The sequence below is a fragment of the Mus pahari genome, chromosome 3, assembly GCF_900095145.1.
Source record: "Mus pahari chromosome 3, PAHARI_EIJ_v1.1, whole genome shotgun sequence".
NCBI classification, from domain to species: domain Eukaryota; kingdom Metazoa; phylum Chordata; class Mammalia; order Rodentia; family Muridae; genus Mus; species Mus pahari.
In genome coordinates, this window is record NC_034592.1 from 86,796,237 (window position 1) to 86,822,418 (window position 26,182).

At 44.2% G+C, this 26,182-nt stretch overlaps 1 protein-coding gene across 3 annotated transcripts in view; it reads left to right on the plus strand.

Moving 5' to 3' along the window:
* The window catches only part of Slc1a2 (solute carrier family 1 member 2), a 132,599-nt gene that overhangs the window by 44,846 nt on the left and 61,571 nt on the right, over window positions 1–26,182 (plus strand). The window contains exon 1 of one of the 3 annotated variants that reach the window (XM_021192028.2): window positions 4,326–4,366. The exons of the other annotated variants lie outside the window; for them this stretch is intronic. Within the exon in view, the coding sequence (XP_021047687.2) occupies window positions 4,359–4,366 (8 nt within the window). The 5' untranslated portion in view covers window positions 4,326–4,358. Of the gene's footprint in view, window positions 1–4,325; window positions 4,367–26,182 lie in introns of those variants that run through there. 3 annotated transcript variants of the gene reach the window in all.

The following is a 26,182-nucleotide window of genomic DNA, read 5'->3' on the forward strand; positions in this document are numbered from 1 at the left end:
ATAGGGGACATTCGGAATAGCATTTGAAATGTAAATGAAGAAAATATCTAATAAAATAAGTTAAAAAAAAAAAAAAAGAGTATCACTTGAAAGGTAAGCAGGCCAGGTCTACTGTAGCAGTCAGCTAGAAACGTTCTGGAAGAGGAAGAAGTCCTGAATCCGTTCAGTCAGCTTTCACCAGGCCATGCTTCCGGAGCAAACATTCCTGAATTTCAGAGGCTCCCAACAACTGAAGTGTGAACTTCCGGTTTTGAATGAGTTTTCTCAGTATGAGCTCCATACCAAGAAGCAATCCTGCCTGGGTGCATCTTATAGCAAAGGGACAAAGAGCGATGACAGGACCATGGGAAAGCTCTTCATGCTTCTGCTTGGAAGGTGGCAGGTGTGACTTCTACTCTGTATTTATTCAAGTTCTCAGGGGAAGGTTCTAGGATAAGTGTCCGAGTTCATTTATCTCATTTGCAGGAAATCCTAGTAGGGAAGTGGGAAGTGAGCCAAGGAAGGATCAGTAGCTGGGACAGATGGGTCATGGAGCTCCAGGCCACCCCAGGCTAGTGTCTTGGCCCTTCTAAGCTTGTTGATCATCGCTGCTTCTTAGAGGTCAGCGCCCCAGTGCTTCAGGCTGTGTGAACACAGGCAGACTGACCTTCTCATTTCTGATGGGCCATAGGTGAAGTCAGAGACACTAGAAGGTGGCTGCTTGCCTGATGTCATTGGAGTGATATGGCATGAGATAGGAGGACATGAGATTGTGGACATTTCATTGGCAAAACATGTTTTGGGGGGATGTGCTGTCTTTCCATGGCGATATAGAAAACATTTGAAAATGAAGGCACAGTCTCTGCAGGAAGTGTGAACTCTGAGGTAGTAAGTGCTGGGAACTCTTTAGTGGTAGAAAGTGTACATGTAGACATAGAGGTGTAGACACAGAGGTGTAGACACAGAGGTGGGGTTCATCTGAGCTTTGCAGGATCCCTCACCTGCACAAAGGGACTTCTGAATCCTTCCTTCTATAATGACTAAAATGATCAGATATTGCCAACTGCCCCTAGGTGGAAAATTTACCCTCTAGCAAACCAGTGCTGCACACTATCTGTCTACTGCTATTTCTTAAGGAGTTGCCTGCTGAAAGAGGTCATGGCTTAATAGGAGAAACAAGACAATTGACACAGGAGCTACAGTGGTAGCCACCCAGAGGTGCAGAAATTCTTCGAGAATGGGAACATCAGCTGTCTTAAGGGCTGGGATGTCCAGGGGAGACTCTAGAGATAATAACATTTATAGATTCTGAAGGTGATGGGGCATTTTCCAGATGATCCTGGGCCTTTGTGTAGCTTGTGATGAGAAGGGATAAGAAAATGACCGATGGGGCCATTTGTTCAACAAGTATTCAGGTTTTCTCCATACTTTAGCTCCAACTCTGGCTTGAAACCCTACCAGGAAAGCATGTTTGCAGCAAGTCACATTCTTTCTGTGCATTGTAAGACGTTCCTATAAAATATCTTCTTTCAAGGTCAGTCCTGTCCATCATTCCCAGATGACCAGATTAGTTAGCAGCATGCCTGAGGAACCTGTATCCTAGAATTCCATGGCTTGGAGGAATCCCTCATCTGTCTCCCAGTCTCAAGAGTATCTCTGACAAACTATGCATATTAGAAAGTATAGCCCCCTTGGTTGTGAGTGGGTCACTCTCATCAACATGTTCCAGGTGTTTCCTGTCCCCAGTCCCTTTCTTCCTCGTAATCAGGCTTCTGGCTGCTGGCTGCCTGCTGCCTCCCACTGGAGCTTGCATGGTGGGGAGCAGGGCGTGTCTGTCCTATAGGGTGGAATCCGAATTCTCTGCTTGGGCGATGCCTGACTAATCCATTAACCAGCTGTCTCCTCTGCACATTCCCAGAAGATGGCTTTCTTTCCATTCCTAGCCTATCCAACTCCCACCTCCTCCATGTTCCTTCTCATTACTCATGCCCCACCTGCACCCTTCTGTAAGGAGGCAGCACTCCTGCCCAGTAAGAGGCACGTAGGACAGCTCACCATTGGCCTACCGTTCAAACTGAGGAATGTTACCCAGCCTCTCCAGACATTTTCCTCCTCTTTTTCTATGGATGGGACTATAGCAGTGCCCACTCACAGGTGAGGGAAGATTTAAAGAAGCCAGGTACCTGGGAATGGTGATAATAGTCACACTGTGGCCCATGTTCTCTTCCAGGTGCTTCTGCACATGACAACTAATTGCATTTTTACCACAGTCCCATGCGTTGTTGTTACTGTCAGAAATTCTCCTTGTGTGAACGATGTGCTTGGGGTTCAGTGCGGTTAAAGCAATTTGCCCAAGGTCATGCAGGTCATGATTGTGAGAAGGAGAACTGAATGCATCTTGGGCAGTGCTCTGGCAGATGTCATCACATGCACTAATTCAGATTATCCAGCCACATCCAGTTATAGCTGTGATTAGGACCAAGCTAGGTACATGTCTTTCTCAGATGCAATATTGCCTGTGAAATTCTGGATTGGGATAGAAGTGGCCCACAGTGAGGCCACACATACTCTATGAAACAGCCACACATTAAGAGAACTAGTTGGGAGATCTAAAACTTAAGGAACTCTGCAGTCACATCTGTTCATCTGTGAAATGTTCATGGTGTCCATATTCTGGGGCAGAAAGCCCCACTTTGGGTATCACTAGATGAAAACAGAGGCTCTGCTCTGCATGCCACACAGATGGTCACCAGGCAGATGATTCTATGTGGCAGGTGGACAGACTCCCACCACCTTCTGACAAAAGCCTTTCCATAGCTTCTACAGTGTAAGATGACATCCAACTGTGTAGCTCACTGCAGTTGCTCCTATCTGAACCTGAAACCAACACCCAGTTTGGAGTGCCTGACACAGCTATGGGAGAACTGCCCAGGAGCCACCCATGTGCATGTTACAGAGGATGTGCCCTTGGATCCCTAAACATAGGATGCATGTAGTGTTCACAGAAGGAAAGTAGACAGGCTCTATGACTTTGGGAATTGCTTGACTAAGTGAAGTGATGTTGAATCTCTCTCTCTCTCTCTCTCTCTCTCTCTCTCTCTCTCTCTCTCTCTCTCTCTCTCTCTCTCCCTCCCTCCCTCCCTCTCTCTCTCCTTCTCCCTCCTTCCCTCTCTCCTTCCCCTTTCTCTATCTCTACATTNCTCCCTCCCTCCCTCCCTCTCTCTCTCCTTCTCCCTCCTTCCCTCTCTCCTTCCCCTTTCTCTATCTCTACATTCCTTCCTTCCATCTCTCTAAATCTATGTTTATGTATGAATATTATGCCACAGTGCCCATATGGAGGCCCTTCCTCCTTGTTTGAGGCACAGTCTCTTGTTTGCTGTTGCATACACTGGTCCTAGAGCTTCTGCAGCCTCTACTGCCTCTACCTCCCACTTCATCATAGAAAACCTAAGACAAGCACCACTGCACCTAGGTTTACATGGGTGCAGGAGAGCTAACCCCAGACCCATGCACTCATGTGACAAGCACTATACCCACAGAGCCATCACCATCCAGGTCCTTGATGAGATTCTTCACAGTGGATCTTTTCAGAACGTTTGGTCCTCAAATTCACATTATCACCAAGAGCATGCATCTCTTTCCAGTCTTCTGGAGGCCCCTTTACCTTTAGAACAAGGAACACTTGAAGGTGCTAGTAATACTCAGAAAGACACAGCCTGGGGAAAGATGTTCCTATCAGAGGAGGCCATGAAGGTGCTTAGGCACTAAGCCGAGTTCCTTGGGTAGAATCCATTGAGTAAATTAAACCATGGACCATTGAGACTGTACATGTAGAGGGAGGCTCAGATGCTAGACTAATCTTGGGTGTTGATACCCTGGGCATTGCTATCGAGATAAGTCAGAGGCAAACTTCAAATGAGCATGGCTTTAAGGAGTTAAGTGGCTTGTTTATGATGATGCTTAGAAGAAGAATATTTAGGAAATGAAACCAGGGAGGAGCATGCGATGACATGGCTAGGGGCCAGGCAACTTTGCTGGGCTCAGGAGCTGGCTGCCGAACTGTGGGCTAGCCCATGGAAATTCACTGGGTCTAGGAAGCAGATAGCTCTGGCTCTTGTTCACAGAGAGAAGAGGGACATCAAAGGCCCCAAATGGTCCCGAGGAGGCTTTCAATTCCTGTAAGTTATGCAATGCACAAACAAACACCTAGCAACCTTGGGGGTTGGAGCCAAATGACAGCCCTCAATAGGACAGCATGTGACTTCTTTGACATCAAAACACTGGATAGGTAAGCTTTAAAATACCCAACTTCATGCTGGGGATGGACAGTTGAACTCATCCCAGAACTTGGAAGCCAGTGCACTTCTGAAGCTGAGAGAATGGTCAGGTCAGACATCTGGATTGGGGGATGATGTGGGTGGGCTGTGAACGGCAATGTGTAGGGACAAAGAATTGAATACCTGGAAAAGTGAAGACATGACAAGAAGGAGGGATGAACGGGAGGGAACACAAGGAAGGGAAGCAAGGTGGATGGGAGGGAGGGTAGGTTATTAAAGATGTGTGAGAAACGATGTTGGCAGTTGGCAACATTTGCCTACTATGGCTAAGCTGACCTTGCTTAGAAATGGAGAGACCCTGTGAGCGAAATAGTGAAAAGCAGCTGTATAGTATGTGCTTAGGAAATGTCTCTGGATGGTGTGTTATATGTGGAGGTCTCTGAACCTTTGTGCACAATGAGAATCCAGGCATCTCATGGCACGCTTCTCAATGCACATGTGCCTTTTGGGTCTGAATCTCTTTTACTGATGCTCATCTTTCTACCTGAAGTTTTTTTCTACTTGAATGACTCCTAAGTCACATGTCTGTGAGATGCTCAGTGGTGAGTTGGGAAAGCTGGACCATCAACCAAGCCATCATTCATGACTTTCTCATATAACACTTCAGCATGCAGAGGGGAGGGGATGTGTGCTGAGTTGACCCATGGGTTCAATTTTGTAGAGGTTCAAAGGTAAGCGTCTTCAGCAATCAGTGCAGAAGTGGTTCACATGAAAATCTACATATCCCAGCTCTGCTGTCTTATCTATCTGTCATGTGACAGCTCTCACTGTACTTGCAAAGACAGGGTAGAACAAGTGATGCTACTGAAATTTTATTTTCAGTTATCCTTGTTGAAAGCACTGCAGGCCAAAGATTGATGCCCGAGTTAAGAGACTCTGTTCTTGGTGTGCTGGGAAAGAGCAGCTGGCTTACTGTTGATGGTGAAAAGGTAGTTTTCTAGCATTGCAAAATCTACAAAGTATCTTCTCTTATGTTGTCTTTGGAACCTTGTAGAATATGCTTCTTCCCTTCTTACAACACAGTGTGGGAGTCACAGAGATCATTAGCCCACCTCACTCCCTCGGCTACCTTCCTCTTCAAGTGACTCTTCCTTTTCCCGATGTGGAAAGAAAATGGTGGGGCATCCCCAGTTCTGCCACACATCTTTACTAGGCTCTTGGCATAGTTTTAGGGGGACACTGCAATTAGACAACCTTCTAATACTTCATTCTTTTACATGCTGGTTAGCTAGCTTCAGAAGTCCATGAAAGTGATTTAAAAAAATCAATCAAACAAACAAACAAACAAACAAACCAACAAACACGAAACAGAAACTACAGGTAGCAGTGGTTCAGGAAAACAACAAGAACCACCTAGCTTTTGAGCAAGGACTTTCTTGTTGCATGGAGGTAATACAAATCAAAACCTCCAAGTATGTCCCCTTCCACTCCTAACCTAGGAGGAAACATCTGGAACTGTCTTTTGCCGTTTTGCTCTTACGCCTGTTTTTAGGGTTGCCCCTTTCACTTTTTGTTTTAAGGAAAATGGACTTAGACCATTTTACTGTAGAATCCTATTTAACTCCCTTCTAACCTTGGACATTGTCCTTAGGACCACTCTTAGGCTGAGAGGACAAGGGACTAGATGTACTTCATACTCAGAGTTTTAAACACACTGGAGTCACCGCATGGGAGTGTAGATAAGGAATTCTGTTTTTCCTGGTCTTCCTTCACTCTTGCTGGGCCACTTGCTTAGCCTTTTCTTGGTGATTTAACTGGGCTGTTTCTAGTCCTCTTGATTCATAACTTGCATGGAAAAGACTTGTCTTTGTTGGCATGACATTTTATCTTCTTAGAGCTCATGCCATGAACCATATTTGAAAAATATGGTTACTAGGCCTATGAATGCAATGTAAAATACTCCCTACCAATTTCCAGCAAGAGCAAGCCTGGATAGAATAGCTACTTCTGGTGTCACGTGTGCCTCTCTGCATGAAGCTACACTATTGAATGGGTAACGTCACTGTCCTCTGATTTACTGTCATACTAGGAACCTGGAAGTAAAGTTTATTAGATATGCTTAAGTAAACATTTTAAGTTTGGTAAGAAATTAATTTAAGTAATGCTTACAATTTTTTAGTAAAAAATACTATTTTATATATACATATAAACACACATATATAAACAAACACATATATGTAAACAAACCCTCATAATGGGCAGTGTTTCCACTTTCTACATAAGACAGCAACTGCCCATTGTGACCTAATTTGTCCAAGGAAATGATCAGTCAGGTTACAAGTTCATAGCCAGCCTCACTGTGAAGCTGAGCCTCAACCTTTACTGTTTGCAGTTCAGGGAAGGACTGGCAGTGAGGACATGGATGCATCTCTCCCAGGAGCTCTCATGCCCTCGTGGGCTGATTGCCTGGATTGGTGTTAGTTATGGAAGAAAACAGACAAGGGAGTGTTGGGGTGATTGGAATGGAGATGTAGGAAGAGGGAGACCAGGGCTCCACTCTTTTGCCTGTCTCAGTTGGTGTCATCTGCAGAATTCTGGCCATAGGTCTTTCATCCTGAAGGCAAATTCTATCCTTTATACCTTTCTACAACTGAGTGGAAGAATGTGAGCTCACACTGGCCAATGCACCAGTAGAAGGAAAACGTTCTTTGAAGAAACCTTGTGCTTGGTTGATTCTTGGAACTTCTATGTCACACTCTATCACTGATTTATATTTATTTCTACACGAGTGTCTTAAACTACCAATTTCTTGGCTTCTAGTGTGTAATCATTTATAAACTTCATAATAGAAATTCTTTTTAGGAAAATCAAATTCATTATAAGACATATCCTGTTTTCAGAAATTTTTAAATGGGAGAAAGTATGTATCTTAGAATAAAAACAAAACCAGAACGTTCCCTGGAGATGTGTGGTGTTTCTAGTGGGCCCAGAGCTGTCTTCTGGCACACAGCTGTGAGCTCACTGTGGATAGGAAGTCCTCAGTAGGCTGGTAGGTGGTATTGGGGGTCAGTGTGAGATGGGGAGAGTGAGGAGTGTGAGGGGTTCTGAGCCCTCCTTATGCTTTTTAGCTCCCCTCATTTCCACCCAGTAGGATCTCTCTATTATCATTAATTGCCTTTGGGTCCAGATAATCTCTGTTGTAGGACAGCTATGGTTAGCAATACTCCTGGCTGGCAACCACTATAGCATCTCTTCCTTTACATGGGACAACCCATGCCTCCACAAAACTGCCATACGTCAGGGCAGAAGATAGACTTCTGGAAGGCATCTGACAAAACCCTCTTGAACTTAGGCTCTGCTCTTCATTCTAGAGGGTCTCCTTCTTCCAGGCTGTCACCCACAAGACACAGTTAGGTCACCTATTAATGGGTTTGTATCGTGGCCCTCTATTTGATGTTTGCTAACTGAAAGAAATATCTGGTCTTTCAAGGTGGGACTCAAATACCTGTTTCCTAACTCAGGGTGGCAATGGGGAGATCTGAGTTCATCCTCATAGGGTGTGCAGTCTAGCAGGGACGAGGGAGTCAGACACACAGAGGATTCCACCCATGCGGTTGAGTTGGGAAGGCTTCTAAGAGAAGGCAGTGCTGCACCTCGGTGCGAAGGATGAGCAGGAGCCGACAGGAGAAGGGAGGGTGTGGAGCCTTGCTCGCCAGCATTTGTATGGATGTCTCTAGCAGTGATAGCGGAATCATCAGGATGACAGGAAAGGAGAAGGTCAAGGAGGGCAGCCTCACCTGCCAATGTCATAGGTTCTTCAACAACCGCACTTACTGTATGCTTTATTTCTGTGCATGTAAGCTACACCTGAAATTGAATATGTCTTTGAGTAATAAATACACTATAACCATACTAAATGGTTATAGTGTATGAATCTATATGCACCAATGTTTCAGAAGTATTAAATGTTAAACAAACCAGAGACAGAATTCTATGTTACTGCATACAGTGGGCCCTGGTTGTAAACATCTTCGTCTGCCTGGGTTTTCTAGCCCTTTTAAGCTTCTTTCCAGAAGGCATATTCAACTTTCTATTTTGTCTATTGAATGCACACTTAACATAATCCGAAGGCACTTGATCTTGTAGATTCACTAAATATTATGCGCATACCACACAACGTTTAGCTTAAAATTTTCTTGGAACCAGGGCTAAGTAGGTTGCTGGGAGAACACAAGTTTATATTGTTATCAAAATCCTGTAGCCTAGAATGTCCTTCAAATAGACCTACTCCACAGTCTCAGGAGAAACTGAAGTCTCACCAGGGACATTAAGAGCACCCTGGCCACTCCAGGAAGTGGAAAATAAATGAAAATATCCCACAACCTCTCTGAAGATGGCAGCATGTAGAGAGTGGAGTACCAGCTTCCCAACCAGGGTCTCTAGAACAGAGTCTGCTTCTGCCCCTCACTAGGTACAGATCATAAACATCCCACTTAATTTTCTGAGCCCCCAGGGTCTCCTCTGTGAAGTAGCACTATGATAGGAACTGTTTTAATGAGCTATTGGAGCGTGATGCCAGACTCACATAAGTAAGTATTAACTGTCATTAATATGCTGTTGCTAATCATCTCTCAGATGAACCTGGGTCAGTGAATTGTTGTTGGTTGAATTAGACCACTGGGGAGGTCAGCTACACACAAAAAGGATATAAAATGTTAGCTGGATGAGAAAAAGGGACTCACAAACCCCTACTCCTAGAAGAAGAGCTACTGATGGTTGATGACTTCTAGGGAGGGAAAGTCAGTTTTACTGAAGGCCAGGTCGCTCACACTCCAGTGGATGACCACGAGTCCCACACCCATGAGTCTATAGGCAGTACTAATTGGACTTGGTGGTTTATTTCTAAAAAGACATGAAATTTGGTGTGGGGGAACGAAGTAGATAGATCTGGGAGGAGTTAGGGGAAGAGTAAGAGGGTGAATATAAATTAAAATACATTGCATACATCTGTGAAAATGTAAAAGAATCAAATGTCATTGGAATTATTCTTTGAAGTCTAAAGAAAAAAACAAAACCCCAGGACTGTGAACAGGTTTGGGTTTGTTCTCAGAGGGGTAGGCAGGTTTAAGATTAGTGTGGCTGAAATAACAGAATCCTCAATTCCTTGGATAACATTTTCTGGCTGAGAGTTGAGGGGGCTTCAGTGGCTCACGAGAAGTTTCAAGCATCTTCTAATCAGGTTTGATCGGTCATCCAGGTCTATTGGAGTCAATCATCAAAGGACTTGTTGCCTAAGCCAAGCTCTTTGAGTTGTGAAATCTTATCAGTGTGCATCTCTGCCAAGATCCCCAGGTGCTTCAGACCCAGGTCAAGCTCAAATCAGAAGCCAGGACAGCCTTGGGATTGCAACCTAGCTCTGCGATTTATTAGTCATATGACCTCGAACAAGTTTCACAACCCCAGCCTCTCTGTCTTCTCAATTAACCTGGAGTAAATTGTTTGTGTCTTTGGGGTAACTGAGACTTTATAGAAACAGAGGCTGTGAAGCACATGGCATCGCACTGCACTTGGGGCAGACAGTCAATAAAGGCCACACCTGTGCCTGTCTCCCACACCTACATGATAGAGCAAGGCAGGACCAGAGAGTCTCTGAGGCTCTTCATTTGTCAAAAGCAAACTGAAATAAGAATCAAATGCAGAGGCTGGCTCAGCCTCTAGGGTCTGGGCTATGTTCTCTGCAGATTTGACCATCAGTCTCCCTCGATGAAAAACAGGACATCAGAATTTCCTGGTTCACGTCAGACAGTGGTTATGAGACATGCATCTTTGTACTCAGTCCTTGGCATAGGTAGCCCCATCCAGTGTTCTCATTTCAGTCAGAGGTGCTGACAGCTTATTTACAGTTCTATTCAGTGGTAGAGCCGGGATGTGTATGATAAGGACATTTCTGGTGTCCATGTTTGTAACCACTCCAAACAACCTAGACTTCTGACACTGGCTGGAAAGATATGTAGGAAATGGATGGGAATGACTTTTTCATGTGCACAGTTCTAAGTTTCCTGAGCCCCCAAACTGTCTTCTCATCTCTATGTCCTCCCCAGCCCCATAGCACTTAGGCTACAGAGACATCTGGTAAAAGCAGAAACATCTGGCCAGATGTCTGATGAGGAGGATTCTGCGTGTGCACACATGCATATGTCTATGTGTGCAAGTGCATGCATGAGCACATGTATGAACATGCATGTGGAGACCAGAGGACAGCTGCTGTTATTGTTCCTCAAGTAATGGCCCTCACAACTCACCAGGATGTCCAGTAAATGTTGCCTTCCCTCACAAATCAAGCATGGCCAAGATAAGCACACTTGTGGGTGTGCATCAAGATTGTGTCTACGGCATGCCTGGCTAATCGATCATGGAACGCATTCTCAGTGACTCTGAAATCCACCTCAGAACACTTTGTTCCAGGCATCCATCCACTATAAGTGAGCTGGATGATGGCCCTGGGGTAAAATCTCATTCCCATCCATTTTTGTCTCTAGAGTGATATAAAGGCCACTGAGATAGGTTGTGGAGACTGCTCAAGAGACTGTGTGCCCTGAGTTCCTCTGTCTGGCCAGGGTCGATGAGGAAAATTCCTCAGTAGTAAGAAGCTAGAGAGAGCTGATCTGGGAGACACTTGCATGCCTTAGGTCTCATGGCTCCTTTATGCCTGGCTGCTGTGGGTTTTCCTCTTAGACATAGCTGTCTTTAAGATGTAAGTTTTGCCTGTCTTAAGGTCTTTTTTTTTTTTTTTTCCATGCCTTCTCTCCATTGGAGAGCTGGATAGCTCAAACTCCCCAGTACAGACTCACTTTCCCCTGGCACGGGATCTCTTCCACTGTCTAACCCACTTAGACCTCACAACTCTCTCCTCAGCTTGTTTAAAGCCCATGGCCTTATTCTACCTGGGGACAAGTTGCATGGTTAAGGGCTAAGGGCTCTGGAGAAATCTTGTCACTACCTTCTCTCCATTTTGTCTAGTCTCATTAATCACTCACCGAGAAAGCCACTCCTATCTCCTTTATGCTTTTTGAAGGGAACACATGTCACTAGCCATAGTTCTTACTCTCTTATAGTCACTCGATGGTTAGGAAGTGCATCTTATAAGCCCCTTGTGACAACGAGGCAATTGGGCCCTAATGGAGCCTAGAGTCCAACCACATCTGTTATTCTCTTGTTCAAGTGTCTGCCTCTGCCACCACATCAGACCTGCTGTGGTCAGGGGATCCGCACCATAGGACCTCCTCAACTCAGTGCATATGCCCAACGTTGGCTGAAATGTGGCTTCTCCTCCTGTCTGGACAGCTATCCATCCTGTAATATGTCATTCTTAGAAAGACTCACTTGAGACCCAAGGGCTGTCGGTAGGAACCGACCAAGGAGCGTAGGATAGGCGTGCTTTGCCGTGCTGCATTCTCGGAAGCAGGCGCTTGCTGGCATGGGTGCCTCAAGGGGTGAGCAGGGAGCTAAGATGTGTGAAGAACATTGCATGGACTTAAGTATCAGCCCCTCTGCTGGGAGCCTTACATTATCTATGTCTCAGTGTTCACCATTGAAAAAACGGGTCTAAAACAACCCCAGCCTGATAAAACGGTTGGGAGATTTAAAGGAATAAACGAATTTGACTACAGAACATTGTACCTCATTGGTACAAACATTGACTATTATTTAAATTTTCCTGGCAACAGGAGTGAGTATTGGATTTCACTTTAACTTTTACAGCTTTTTGTAGGGAAAAAAAGCACATTATTTGTATAATTTGAAAACCATATAATGAAACATTATTTTTTTGCAATAGGCACAGAATCTCGTTGGTAGAGGGTGTGTTGTTGTTAATCCTACTAGCTTCTATCTTTGCCCATTGTGGGGACTTCAGGATTTACTTAGTTTAGGGAGGATGTCTTTACTCCCAGTCCTCTGCACCCCTCCCTCTGTCTCTCTTGCCAACCAGTGGAGGCTCCAACTCTCCTGGGTAATGTTGGGATTGGCTTAGGGGGAGTAGGGAGGGAAATGTGGCCATGTGTGCAAGAACAGGAGCAAGGAAGGAACCATTTATGGGGTGTTTTACAGTGAGACTGGAATTAGAGCCCTGGGACTTAGCAAGAATGATGAGGTGGGATAGGCTTAACACCAAACGTCCTGAGGTAGAGCAGATGGCCCTGGCGTGGAGAATAACTGTGTGTCACGGTGTGTGAGTGTGCGTGCGTGTGTGTGTGCGTGTGTGTGTGTGTGTGTGTGTGTGTGTGTGTGTGTGCTTGCGTGTGTGTGTATGTGTGTGTGAGTGTGTGTGCGTGCGTGTGTGCGTGCGTGTGTGTGTGTGTGTGTGTGTAAGTGGAGGGCCAGGTCCTGAAGACATGGTGGGTTTAGTGACTTGTCTGAGACTGCGTATGTGCACAGAGCAGGACATGTATAGGAGTCTCACTTGTGAGCTCCAGTCACACTCTAGGAACATTGTCATTCTGTCCAGAAATGTGCCATGGTTGAACACAGACGTACAGGACAAGCCTGGGGCAAGTATCTTCTGATGCTGGAACACCAGCATGAACGGGTGTCCTACCTCTGCTTTTGAATAAAGGGCAGTGGGATTAAGTTGGGGAAAGGATCCTACAGTTTCTATAATTTAAAGGGATTCATTTTTTTCAGAGCATGCTTTTTTTTTAAACTAGATATTCTTTATTTACATATCAAATGTTATCCCCTTTTCTTGTTTCCCCTACAAAACACCCCTATCTAATCCCCTCTTCCCCGCTCCCCAACCCACCCACTCCCTTTTCCTGGCCCTGGCAGTCCCCTCGACTGGGGCATAGAACCTTCACAGAACCAAGGGCCTCTCCTCCCATTGATAACTGACTAGGCCATCCTCTGCTACATATGCAACTAGAGCCATGAGTCCCTCCATGTGTACTCTTTGGTTGGTGGTTTAGTCCCTGGGAGCTCTGGAGGTACTGATTGGTTCATATTGTTGTACCAATATTGTGTCGTGTGGTTTGTGAATTGTATCTTGGGTGTTCCGAGCTTCTGGGCTAATATCCACTTATCTGTGAGTGCATATCATGTGTGTTCTTTTATGATTGGGTGACCTCACTCAGGATGATATTTTCTAAAGGGATTCCATAAAAGGAAGTCGCATGCCATGTTTCCTGCTGGAAGCAGAGAATCCAGAGGTTGCTCACTCTGCTGAGCGGTCCCTTCTGCCAGAGAGAACACCCTCTGTCTCTCGTAGGCAGATTGTGGGCTTTGATTCTTAAACACATAAACTCTACACTGCTGGGGCAGAAGGTTATCTTTTGTCAATATCTGCACCACGTGAGCTGGGGAGGGGAGGAGGCCACCCATCAGCCAGGTTTTGCCAGCCTCTGCCTCTTCCATGAAAGGTGATCAATTCTCAATTTCTTGATAGAAGTCTGAACTGTGCAGCACAATACAGAAGCATAAAAACGAAACAAAACAAAATAAAGCAAAACACTCAGGTGAGTGTGGTGCTGAACCCCTGCCATGCCAGCCCGAAGGAGGCAGAGGGCGTGGCTGCAAACTGGAAGCCAGACAGGTCTACATAGTGAGTTCTAGGCCATGCACTGGTACAGAGCAAGGCCCTGTCTCAAAACTAAGCAAAGAAAAACACCATACACCTGTCCCTAAAACTCCAGAAAATGTGTAGTGGCTCTCTTCACCTATTCTTCCAAGACTTTCTTCTACTCTGAGAGGCAACCCATGCAAATAGGGTTGTTTTTTTTTTTTTTTTTTTTTTTTACTTCCCAAAAGTTCTTTCCGTATATACAGTTGTTCACATGCAGATACAGATTTCAGTATCCATGCAGAGTGCATCGCTATCCTTTTGTATATCAGCCCACTGGTGATCTTTTAAAGAGGTTTTTAGTCTTTGCCGCATCAGCAATGTAGAGAATGTATTCAACATATATACTGTCCAACTTTAGCTTATTACACGTTTTTTTCAAAGACTAGGCATCTTTATGAACGAATACATTTCTCTAAAATGGTAAGGAGATATTTTGGTGTGCCGAATGCATACTTTATGTTTTGACAGAGAGCCGGAAAGCTCTTCACCCCCAGTGGCCGCTTGGCCTTTCACATTAAGCATCTAGGTGTTTGCTCATAAGAGATGTTCTCATCCGTGTGCACGCACTCATGTAGTTGTGCATTGTATGCACTTGTTAGTAAAGGTGTGTGCACATGTGCATGTACATGTGTGTGCCTAGGTGTGGACTCCAGATGTCTCCCTTCCATTGCCCTCTGCCTTTATTTTATTTTTTAATCTTTTTGAGGCGGGGTCTCTAACTGAACTTGAAGTTCATCACTGGCTAGGCTGGTTGGCTGGTGAGCTTCAGGAGACTGCCTGCTCTCCCATGACAGCACTGGAGTTACAGGTACATGATGCCGTGCCTAGACTTTCAGTCTGTGAATCCAAATCCGGGTTTTCATGCTTACATGGCATGCCGCTAACCTGCTGAGCTATTTCCCCAGCTCTGACATTACCACCTCTTTTTCTTTTCATTTTTCTTCTTTTCCTTTTTCTCTTTGTAGTGTGTGTGTGTGTGTGTGTGTGTGTGTGTGTGTGTGTGATGCTTGCATATGACTGTGTGAGTGCATGGTGTGTGTGTGTGTGTGTGTGTGTGTGTGTGTGTGTGATGCTTGAATATGACTGTGTGAGTGCACAGGCACATGCAGACATTGATCCCTCTATCTCCACCTTATTGCCTTGAGACCGGGTCTCTCAGGGAAGCAAGAGTTCACTGGATTGGGCTGGATGGTCAGCAGCCTCCCTGGATCTGTCTGTCCCTGCTCTGACCAATGTGGCTGTTGCAGGCACCACAGGCGAAAAAAAAGCTTTGGACATGAATGTTAGGGATTCGAACTCGGATCCTCATGCTTGCATAACAAGTACTCTTACCCACTCCTTTTTGTCTCATCTCATTTCCTCTTATCAGCTTTTGAAAATGTTTAGTCAATTGAACATGCAAAGGTTGGTGCTTGCGTTTGCTTGGCCTTGAGTTGTAACGTGACAGAAGTTTCTGCATGTTGTTTGTGCTACTTTGTACTGGTAGACTTTTCAATGTAATTCCAAACATTAATAGGCAATTCCGGAAGCACCTCTCCTTCAGGGCTGATGTGCACTTAGTGGTTGCCACCGCATACTTTCATTTGTTGGATTGGTAGTTATAGACACCCACCCTGTAGATGAAATCCCACAGCCCAAGGTTTCCTCTGCCCTCCTTGTCAATTCCAAGTCTCAGTACCTCTATCCCATCCCCTGCCTCTGTGGCCTGGTTCACAGACCTCCCCTGAACAGCCATTAAAAGCTAATATAAGCCCTTCAGAGGGCTTGGAAGGCCCTGCTCTAGAGCAAGCCCAGCCTCATCTAGATAACTTAGCTTCCAGATGTTGTTCAATTTCAAGTTTCCCACAGTCCCCTCTGCCCTCCCCATCAGGTACTCAATGCACATCTTTCCTAATGGTTCCTAGCTTCTAAGACGTTCACCGAAGCCTCTCCTCACTGGCTGCCTGAACGACTTGCTCTTTGCACATGATGGCTGGTGTTCCAGGATTGCACTTACATAAGTTCCTTCTGACCTTACGTGCCACGCTGTAATTCAAGAAGGCACAGATTCTGAGGTGACTATAAGTCTGTGCATTCCCTTGAACTGATTTTTATGTTGTCTCTCAGTCAGTGACTGTTCAAGGAACATCTCCTTAATTCGGAGATGGCCATGGAGACAGGGAAGAGAAGAACTGACGGTGCTGATGAATGGTTATTGTGCAGCACACACTTACTAATAATCTACCCTCCTCAACAGACTCCCTCCACACTTCTAGTGAGTAAGGAAACAAGCTCTGGGGGGTTAGAGTGATTTAATAAGAACTATACAGCTATCAAGTGGTAAAATCGTCTAATAAGGTTTTGTGTGTGTGTGTGTGTGTGTGTGTGTGTGTATGTGTGTATGTGCCAAGTTGGTATGCATGGTGTATGCATGCATGTGTGCAGTTGTGTATGAGGTATTTGTGTGTGGATGGTATGTGTATAGGCACGTGTGTGTGTTTATATGTGTGTGCATGCGTACCTCCTCTGTGTGTGTGTGTGTGTGTGTGTGTGTGTGTGTGCCAAGTTGGACTAGTCATCTGTTTCATGTCCCATTCTCTTGAAGTCTAAACTTTGTCCACTGACTTCAGCAAAGCAGATGTGAACAAGGCTCAGGCCTTTCTGAGGACATCAGGTACACCAGAGGCCAGACCAAGGCCAGAACTTTGATCTCTGTGCCAAGGATGCTCTCAGTTGGACCTGCTGTGCTGAGATGGTCAGAGGTGGGGTCTTGGTGGCTGGACTTTTGGACTCTCTTAGGTCTTTTGTTTTCTCATTTGAGGCAGCTTTGCACTGAGCTAGGATATTTTTCCCAAAGAGCAGGTCACATGTAACATGTGCCTGGCGTGAGCTGGGTCCCGTGACTCCTTCTCTCTGTTTAGGGAAATGATGTGTAAACAGAGAGCTTGCATCAATGTGAGCATCCACAATAGTGGCTATCACCAAACATAAAAGGCACAAAGGGACACCCACCCAGATAATCTGAGGCAATGTATTATGGTTATGTAACATTTTGGACCATCGAGTGAGAGTCATGGCTAACCCCCAAGAAGGGTGTGCCATTAAATATATTTGTGATAGCTTCCTCTAAAATATTAACCATAACACTGCAACATAATAAACTTAGATGGTAAAATATTAGAAGCATGTGAAAGTGTAGGTAGTGATCGGTAAGACCCCCTCCTCACATGCTATACCCCGGGAGTTCTCCCTGAGAGCCAACTATCGTCTATTCCATGACTGTCCCAGAAATAATGGTTGTAATCTTTGTGTATGTACAATAAATGTACCCACTATTTATTTCTTTTGAATCCAGACAGCCATCCTGCCTGCCAGTCAGCTAGCTATCCATCCCTCATAAGCCTAATTCTTTGTGATAAAAAAAAATGCAAAAAATTGCTTGAATTTAGTCTCTTGTTTGGGGTTGTGTCAAAACCAGTACACTCCGAATAGAGAATCTTGGGTTCCTGGGATGCCTGTCTGAGACCCAGACTTCATTATAAAGTCCTTCAGCTATGGAAGGAGTAACATAGACCCATAAGCCAAAGATGTCCCTGATGGCTTTTGTTTTCATAAACTACACTATTCATCTCCTGGGTCCTATCTTGTTCAAAGTAGCATATAAGAAGTTACCCTTTGTCAGTGACAGTTCCAGTTGGGTGTGAGTCCATGGGACCTGGCCTTCTGGAAGTCTGCCCTAGCTCATTCCTTACCATAGAAGAATGTCAGCATATAATGTTGGTCTCCATAGGAATACAGCCTGATTACATATGATGACTTGCTGGATAACCAAGCACTTTACCAACAAGGAAATCAGCTTTGTCTGTAGCAGCGTTTTTCCCAGTTAAGTGGCAAGAGCGAAGGGCCAGGGCTGAAAGTTATCTGACCCCACTCTTCATAATTTACTCCTAATTGCCCACAGGAGAAGCCAGTAAGCTGCTGGGCATGATCCCCAAAGAATGCTCTGTAGAGAGTAGTTCGGTGTTTCTGAAAGGCTTTCCCTTCAAAGGCATGAAACGAACTTGTTGTATCTGTTCCTGATCCTATCCAGCTCTTCTGGAGAGCTCTGTACTGACCCTTTAGTAGGTTCTAGCTTCTATGACTTGATTTGATTTTTAACTGTTAAGTCTTCACGGGGACATAATTAAATAACTGTTTCTCTCGAATGATTGTTTTACTTTAGTTGTGGCAGATGCCTAACCTTACCTGGCTTAAATGAAGGAGACTACTTCAAGTTACTAGCTGAATATTCTAGAGGTAACTTCAGGCTCAGTTATGTACAGAGACTAAATCTTATTCTCAGAACACTTTCTCTGCCATGTCTCTCTAGCTTCAAAAAGAAGCAGATGACTCCCATGTGGGTCCTAGATGTTACGAACAATCTGGTTTTGCATTATAACAGCTCAGAAACCTCATCAAACAATGTTCTTATCCCCCTCTACTTATATAAAAAAGTTCTAGGACTGAATCTCACTGGATCAACCTAATTCCAGTACTCACCTTACACATCAAGTTTTACGTCAACTTGAAACAAGCTAGAGTCATCAGAGAGAATGGAGTCTCAGTTGAGGAAAGGTCTTTATAAGATCCAGCTGTGAGGCATTTTCTTAGTTAGTGATCAATGGATGAGGGCCCAGCCCATTGTGGGTGGTGCTGTCCCTGGGCTGGTGGTTTGGGTTCTATAAGAAAGCAAGCTGAGCAAGTCATGAAGAGCAAGCCAGTAAGCAGCACTCCTCCATGGCCTCTGCATCAGCTCCTGCCTCTGGGTTCCTACCCTGCTTGAGTTTCTGCCCTTGCTGTTTTCATGATGAACTATTACATAGAACTGTGGGTGAAATAAACCCTTTCCTCCCCCGAGTTAATTTTGGTCAGAGTGTTTCAGCAATAATATTCCTAACTGAGACACTACCTTTGCATCTTTGTGGTCATGGATGGAGCATCCTGATATACCAGGGCTAAGATGGACAGGACCTCAGCCCCTCCCAAACCACAAGAACAGGAGTGAGAGAAGGAGAATCAAGAAGCTAGAAACAACAGCAGCAGCAAAAACAACAACAACAACAACAAAAAGAAGAAGCATCAGGCCCTAGACAGGTTAAAGCAATAGGTTTGTAATGTGAAGTCCAAGTATTTTTCCACAAAGGGCCAGTTAGCATTTGTATTAATATTTCTGTTTAAACTACACAATTCTGCTCATGGGGAAAAAAATCCATGTGCAGTAGCTAAACTTTGGTCTAAGATGTGTTTTCATGAACCCTTGTTTATGGGAACAATCAGTGACCTGGGCATTGTCTGTGACTGTAGTTTACTGAGCCTGGTCTGTGAAGTGTATAAAATATTTTTCTTCTATATAATCTAGAAAGTTCAACAAATCCTATATAACATGTATAAAGTATTCAGTGGATACTGGTTATCAACATTATACAGAAGTAAGGGTAACAGCAATGATAACATTGGTGGTAATTCCGACAGCACTAACTCAGCAACAAGATACGATAAAGTGTGAGTCATATGTTAGTAATGTATGCTAGGATGCTTTCTTTCTGCTGGTTGAGCTTCCCCTCCATGAACTCATATAGCAGAGGCAGTGCCCAGGTAGGCTACACAAATACTGTACTTTATAGTTGAGCCCTAAAATCTGGGGAGGTGGCTCAGTGTGGTAAGAGCGCTTGCTGTGCAAACATGAGGATCCAAGTTCAGATTCCAAATAGCAGCTGTCCATCTGTGATCACAGCCCAGAGCAAGACGGGAGACGGAGAGATCACTAGAGATCAGTAACCGCCCAGCTTAGTTGAACAAAAATGATGAAATTCGAGTTCAGTAAGAGACCTTGTCTCATGAGACTCAGATAAGGAGTGGTAGATCAGGATGCTCGGATTCCTCCCCTGGCCTGCACAGAAGCACATACAGGCACATGTCCCCAACTTCACCCCTAAAAATAGATGAGCCCAAGGCTTAGATAAAAAGTGTCACATGCACAAGTTCACATAACAAGTTGGGGGTGGCTATGGAATTTGTGTGTTTCCTCCAGGCCTTCTTAAAGTCTTGAAGAACTCTGTCTTCCAGGCATTTGGTATGCACAGTGTATCAGAACGCAAGTATACATGAATAGATATTCTTTAATGTCTGGATCCAGGCAGGGAAATGTGGAAGTATTGTTAAGACTCTTGCCGTGACCTTGAGCTCGTAGAAAGAACTGATTTGGGGTTTGGGGTTGTTGCATGACTCTGGGAAACTCCTTGCTGCTAACATGACTCAGATGTTCATCTCATACAAAGCTTATGAAATGTCCCTTAGCCCATTTGAAAGCAAAGAATTAATAGATGCTTGGTCACTCGCTGCATTACTGACCACCCACTTTGCTACTGTTTGAATTGGGTTAGCACGCAGGCAGGAACTGCTTAAACCTCTAGTCCTCAGGTTGGCTGGTGTAAGGATTCCCCTCAAATTCCCCATGGCCAGAGAGAAGCCTGTGGGAACTTCTTCGTGCCCTGAAATTTACTCATCAAATTCTCTACAACTCTGGAAAACTCTCCCTGGCTCTTGGTTAAGCAGGCACTCTGCAGTGATCATAGGAGGTGGCTAATTCTCCAGCTCCTGTTTCCCACCTTTTATGCTTATCCTCACTCTCATCACCCAGATCCACTTACAAAACAAGAAACAAACCCTAGAACCCATGGCCTCCAGGTGCTATAGAGAACTAGGCAGGGTTGGGAATTTGGTTTACCAGTCCTCTAAGCCAGGGGCCAGCAAACCTTTCCATGATGAGCCATGGTCTGCAACTTCTACTAAGGTGATAGTAGGGTTTAAATATAGGACCAGAGGACTGAGGGGTACTTGAGTAGGCTACCCAGTTACTTGAGTATAGTATCAAAACCCGAGCTTTTGAAGTTGGGGTGACGAGTTTCTCCTATGGTTGTGTTGTTTGGTACATGCTTTCAGGTAAGCTAAATGTTCTCAATATCTTCATTAAAACGTGAAAGTTATAATAACATGATACAGTCCGGCCCTGCCAGCCCTTAGAGCTGTTCTTAAGAGGATGAAGCAGAAAATAGTCACTGCCCCCCAAAGCTCTTAGATGTTAATGATATCATCAGGACCACTTAACCTGCTGAGTAAATGAGGAGGTAATCTGCTAAATCTTACCACCACAAGAATTCTCTGGATTAGCAAATGAAAACACACACACACACACACACACACACACACACACACACACACACACGGCCTTTATAGTTTGATATGCTTTAACTAGTTCAATGACTGGGCCACTCCTGAACCTCCAAGTGGCTAATGCACTCCCCTCCAATATCCCTGAGTTGATACTTGCTAAATCTATATTTCCTCTCAGCTACCCCAGCCCCAAGTGGCCCTTGGGTCTGCTTCCCTGACTTTTACGTGGCTGGATGCTTTCTCTCCTGCAGCTGTTAAATCCAATCTCTCTGCTTCCCCATCATGGTGATTCTGCTTCTTCTTCCCTTCATCCCTTGTTTGGGAATTCTAAAAGTCCTGCTTCTGTCTCTCTGTCCAGCCATTGGCTCTTAGTAACTTTATTGACCAATCAAAAACCAATTGGGGACAGAGATCCTCAGCATCTGGAAATGTAGATTCCCATGTGATTTGGGGAGCTGTACTAAGACAAAACATTAGAACTAATCCCTAACAACTAAGAACAACTACTCAAGAGAGAAAAATAATAATGTACAATATATTTTTAAAAGCTGTAGGATTCTTTTTAATGCTTTCCCTCCAAAAGAAATGACAAATTTTGAGGAGGTATGTATGTTTAATTTATACATTTCACAGTATGTTTAGGTATTCAAGTGTCACATGGTAATTTGTATATTTTTACATGTTTATGTATCTTATGTTTATGTTAAAATAGATTTAAATAAAAGATCACAGCTTAATGACCACATCTATCTGGGTCTCCTTCAAAGAGATTTATGCTGAGAGCATCAAGAAATCTTTCATCAGCATCTTCTTTGGGGAAGGGCTGAAGGGCCCAGACGCTATTTTGCTTTGCACGTCCATAGAATACTGGGACTAAGTTATGGCAAATTGTCATTCTTTCTCCAAAACCTAGTATCTTGATCATTCAGAGGAAAACAAACTCATCTGAACATCACTCTTAGCCAGAATAAACTAATGTCATGCTTGGGATGAAGATCTTCAGCATCGCCTGAGAACCTAAGGTCAGGGGTGATGACAGGATAGAGTGGCCTTGGTGGGCCAGTCTTGGTGACTTCATCCTACTGTCCCTGCTTATGCAAACACCATTTCTATCTCTAGGTTTCAAGCACATGCCCTGATGCCACCCAAGCAGCTGTCATCTTAAGAGGAAGTTGTCTTGCTTTTCATAAGTTAGTTTTGTGGGTGTTTATGGTGAATCAGCAGCTGTAAGCTTGACACGGGGTGTCTTAGTAAGGCTGGAGAATGAGAAGGTTGCTTGAGATCAGTAAAATAAAACAAAGCAATCCTTATTCACACACACACACACACACACACACACACACGGTTAATTGACTCAGTAAGGAAACTACACCTGCGGACATTATTCTCATCTTAAAGATCTAGGCCCTTCTAGTCACCATGCACAGTGAAGAGAACTGGGCTTTGATGGAGACAGACAAGAGCTGTGAGTCCCAGCCCAGCCCTTTCTCAGCTACTTGACAACAAGCAAGTTTGTCAACACTGACTAAAGCCATTCCTCATAGTGTACAAAACATCTCCCTTAAAAGATGCTGTCAAGCCCTGCTGTCAAGCCAGCCCTTATAGGCTGTGAGCACAGCATACAGTCTGTAGCACCTACCCCCATGGTAGACTTGTAAAGAAAAGGCTGAAGTCATGGCTGGGTGTCTGAGCACACACTGAGTCATTACTCTTGAGAGATCTAATCTTAGACCATTGAGAATGAGGAGACAGCAGAGAAGAACATGAGGCCCCTCCAGCCCCTATAACTTGCCAGTCACATGTTGGTCTTTCTATCTGCATGGCCTCAGAAGTGAGATCAATTTTGTTTTCACATTTGTCCCTAGGGAATCTACTTAGTTATAAATTATGTGACATCCTTGGTAAAATCAAGAGATTCACTGTTAAACTACCTGACACTTACTTTTGAGGATGGTTTTATCTGTACAGAGATGGAATCCAGTTTTAGAGAATTTAGGCAATTTATATTCCACTAGAAAAGCATCACAGAGTGCTTGTTGATGAATGTTAATTGATACTTGGTGTTTTTATCAGGAAGGCAATAGAGACTGGTGGAGATTGTGGTAGTGGAGTCTTATTGAAAGTATTTTTTTTCTCATTTCTAACTGACAGCTACCACTCAGGGGTGAATTACATAATGGTTATGTTTCTCATATTTTAAGAGCTGTAAAATATGGATTTTGAAATGAAATTAATCTGCCTTTATGTGTGGTTAATTCAAATATAAAAGCAACAGCCTTGAGCCAACCAGGCAAGCCACTGATTCGAGACGAAACTTTGCTGAACTTCAAATTGAAGGGTTTGTAAGTTGAGCAGGAACAAAGCTTTCTTCAGAGACTCACGAAAAGCAAGGCCTTTAACCTGGATCCTCAGGAGTAATTGTTGATGATGCAGTGGCCAACACGGCTCCCTTACCTCTTCCGGATGGAGGGTTATGATTTATTAGCACATTGGACTAAGGAAGGAGCAAAAGTTCTTCAAGTGAAAATGTACCACATAATTTTTCTGGGTAGGTTATGATGTAAACGTCTTCTCTGTCTCCCCATAAAGCACAGCATCTGTCCCTTACTAATGGACTGCAGAGTTGGGTCTGATCTCAAGTAAGGTACAAAAGGCTCAGTGTGTGCTGAACGTAGCCTTAGAAAGATTGGGAGAGTGTGGGTGGAGGAAGAAGGCAAGAATGTGCAGGACACAAAAAGCCTGACATTTCTGTCTTCACTGAAAGCCCTGCTCTGTATTTGAGTCCAGAGGTCTTTTTTTTTTTTAGGAAATACTGTAGACCTCATCTAACCCCATTACTGTATTTTGTCCTAATGTTTAATTCAATCTTCTGGTTTTACTCAATACCCAATAAATGGCTGCCACTGTGCATGCCACATCCAACAAAGACAGATGTGATCTTTGTTGGGGTGTCATAATTTTATGAGTTGACCATGTAAATCATTGATGCAGGGAAAACATTTGCCACGCCCCAAATTGAAGATTTTACAAATTGAGCATGAGTGAAACTTTTTTCCAGAACACTTGGAGTGAAAGCCTTTTAACTGAGATGCTCAGGACTCAAGCGTTGATGATCCAGTGACCAATATGGTGACCTTTTACCACTTCCAGGGCTGTTGGTGTGTGGGTCTGTTGGAATGACTTCGTGATGTGCATAAAAAGTGGTGCCATGACTTCCTAGCTGCCTTTGGCAGCATCCTTAGCTGCTACCTGGGAATCCTGTTGACTTGTAGGCCAAGGGACTTAAGACATCCTTTCTCGTGATTTCTTTATACATCATTCTGAAGACTTGTATATCCATAGGATAGACTACTTACTCTATGTTTGACTACAGACGGCTCCTTCCCTTGCTTCTATAGGTGTCTCGCAGATTCTGAAGACGTGGATCGCTCTGATAACCTCAAATCACTCCTCCCTCATCCTTTTGTCCCTTACTTGAGACCAGACCCAGCTCTGAAGTCCATTTGTAAGGGACAGATGCTGTGCTTTATGGGGAGACAGAGACGAGGTTTACATCATAACCTACCCAGAAAAATTATGTGGTACATTTTCATTTGAAGAACTTTTGTTCTTTCCTTAGTCCAATGTACTAACAAGTCATAAATCCTCACCCTAACTATACACCTCATACACAATACTGATCCCACATCTGTCGATTCATCCAGTCAAAAATATGTTAAACAAACAAAGTTATGTCTGCAGTGAATATATATGGACCTCACTAGTGTGCTTATCAGGATTTCTAAACCTCAGAGAATACCAACAATTCACAGTACAGCCATGTTACACGAGTCAGGATTTTCATGTAAAAACTAGGCCATTTTCTCTAAGGGACTTTTGTGTCCTGAAATTTTGGTATCTTCAGGAGTCCCAACACCCATTCACAGATATCTGGTTTAGAATAACAAGTGTGTTCTTTCCATCAAGTTTGTAGTCTAGTGGGACAGGCACTGAGGTATGAAGCAAGATATGGGACTGGGACAAATTGTGTAGTATAAGATTGGAGAGACATAAAAAGCAGATTAGGGACTCTGGAAGGAATTACTCCAAGCACAACTTCAGAGTTGATGAGAACTCTGGTCTAAGTAGGCACTAACTCCTAAAACTCCATGAACAGCCTCAGTCTATTAAAAAGTGGGGATTCAAGCTTGCGAGACAGTTCCACAGCTAAAAGGTTCTTGCTGCCAAGCCTGACAACTTGAGTTTGATCCCTGGACTCAACATGGTGGGAAGAGAAAACTGATTTCCACAAGTCACTCTGCACGGGTGCTGTGACATGCGCATGTGCACTGACATCTCCACCCCATCCAAGCCCTAGTGTGTGTGTACACACAAACACTTTAAGAATATTAGTGGAGATGGTTGAAGAAGGAAGTTGTATTCTTCCTCATTAATATTGAGCACCATGAACCAAGCTCTCCCGACAAGCTCTGGGTATGAGAAATGACCTTTTCCTCTGTAGAAAGAAATGTCTTGGTATAACTTCATTCACCGAAGCCTTACATATCAAATTAGTTGAGACTTGAACACTCAGGCAGTAAGCTGGTGGAATCAGGAGGGACTGAACTTCTAGCAACCAATCAAAAGCTGTTGCTGTAATGGCTTGTAAGAAAGAAACAAAGTAAGAAATGGCACAGATCCTTTGGGAGGAGTGAAATGCTTGCTTGGGTGATGGGAGGTATTTAGAGGCCGCCTATTACCCAGCATACAGCATACAGCATACAGTAGGTGTACTTTTAGTCTGTATTCATCCAGGTGATCAAAGGGGGAAGTAAAGTACAGATCCAAGTTTCTGCTGGCATCTCAGGAAGGGATGCTGGTAAGTCAGAGTTTGGCGGACACATTGCCTCTGAACAGGTTTCTAGAAGATGAAGATGAGTAGGGATTGACAGGGGAATCTCAAAGGAGAGGAGTGCGTGCTGACCTGGCCTTTCCTGCTCTCTGCTGGTTTTCCTAATGCAGATGGTTCTGGCTTCTCGTAGGATGGGACTTCACTGTTTGCCCTTTTTGTTCCTTCTTCTCTTCAGACTTCTGGATTATTCTATTTCTCAAAACAGAGTATCACCCAGAACTTGTGACT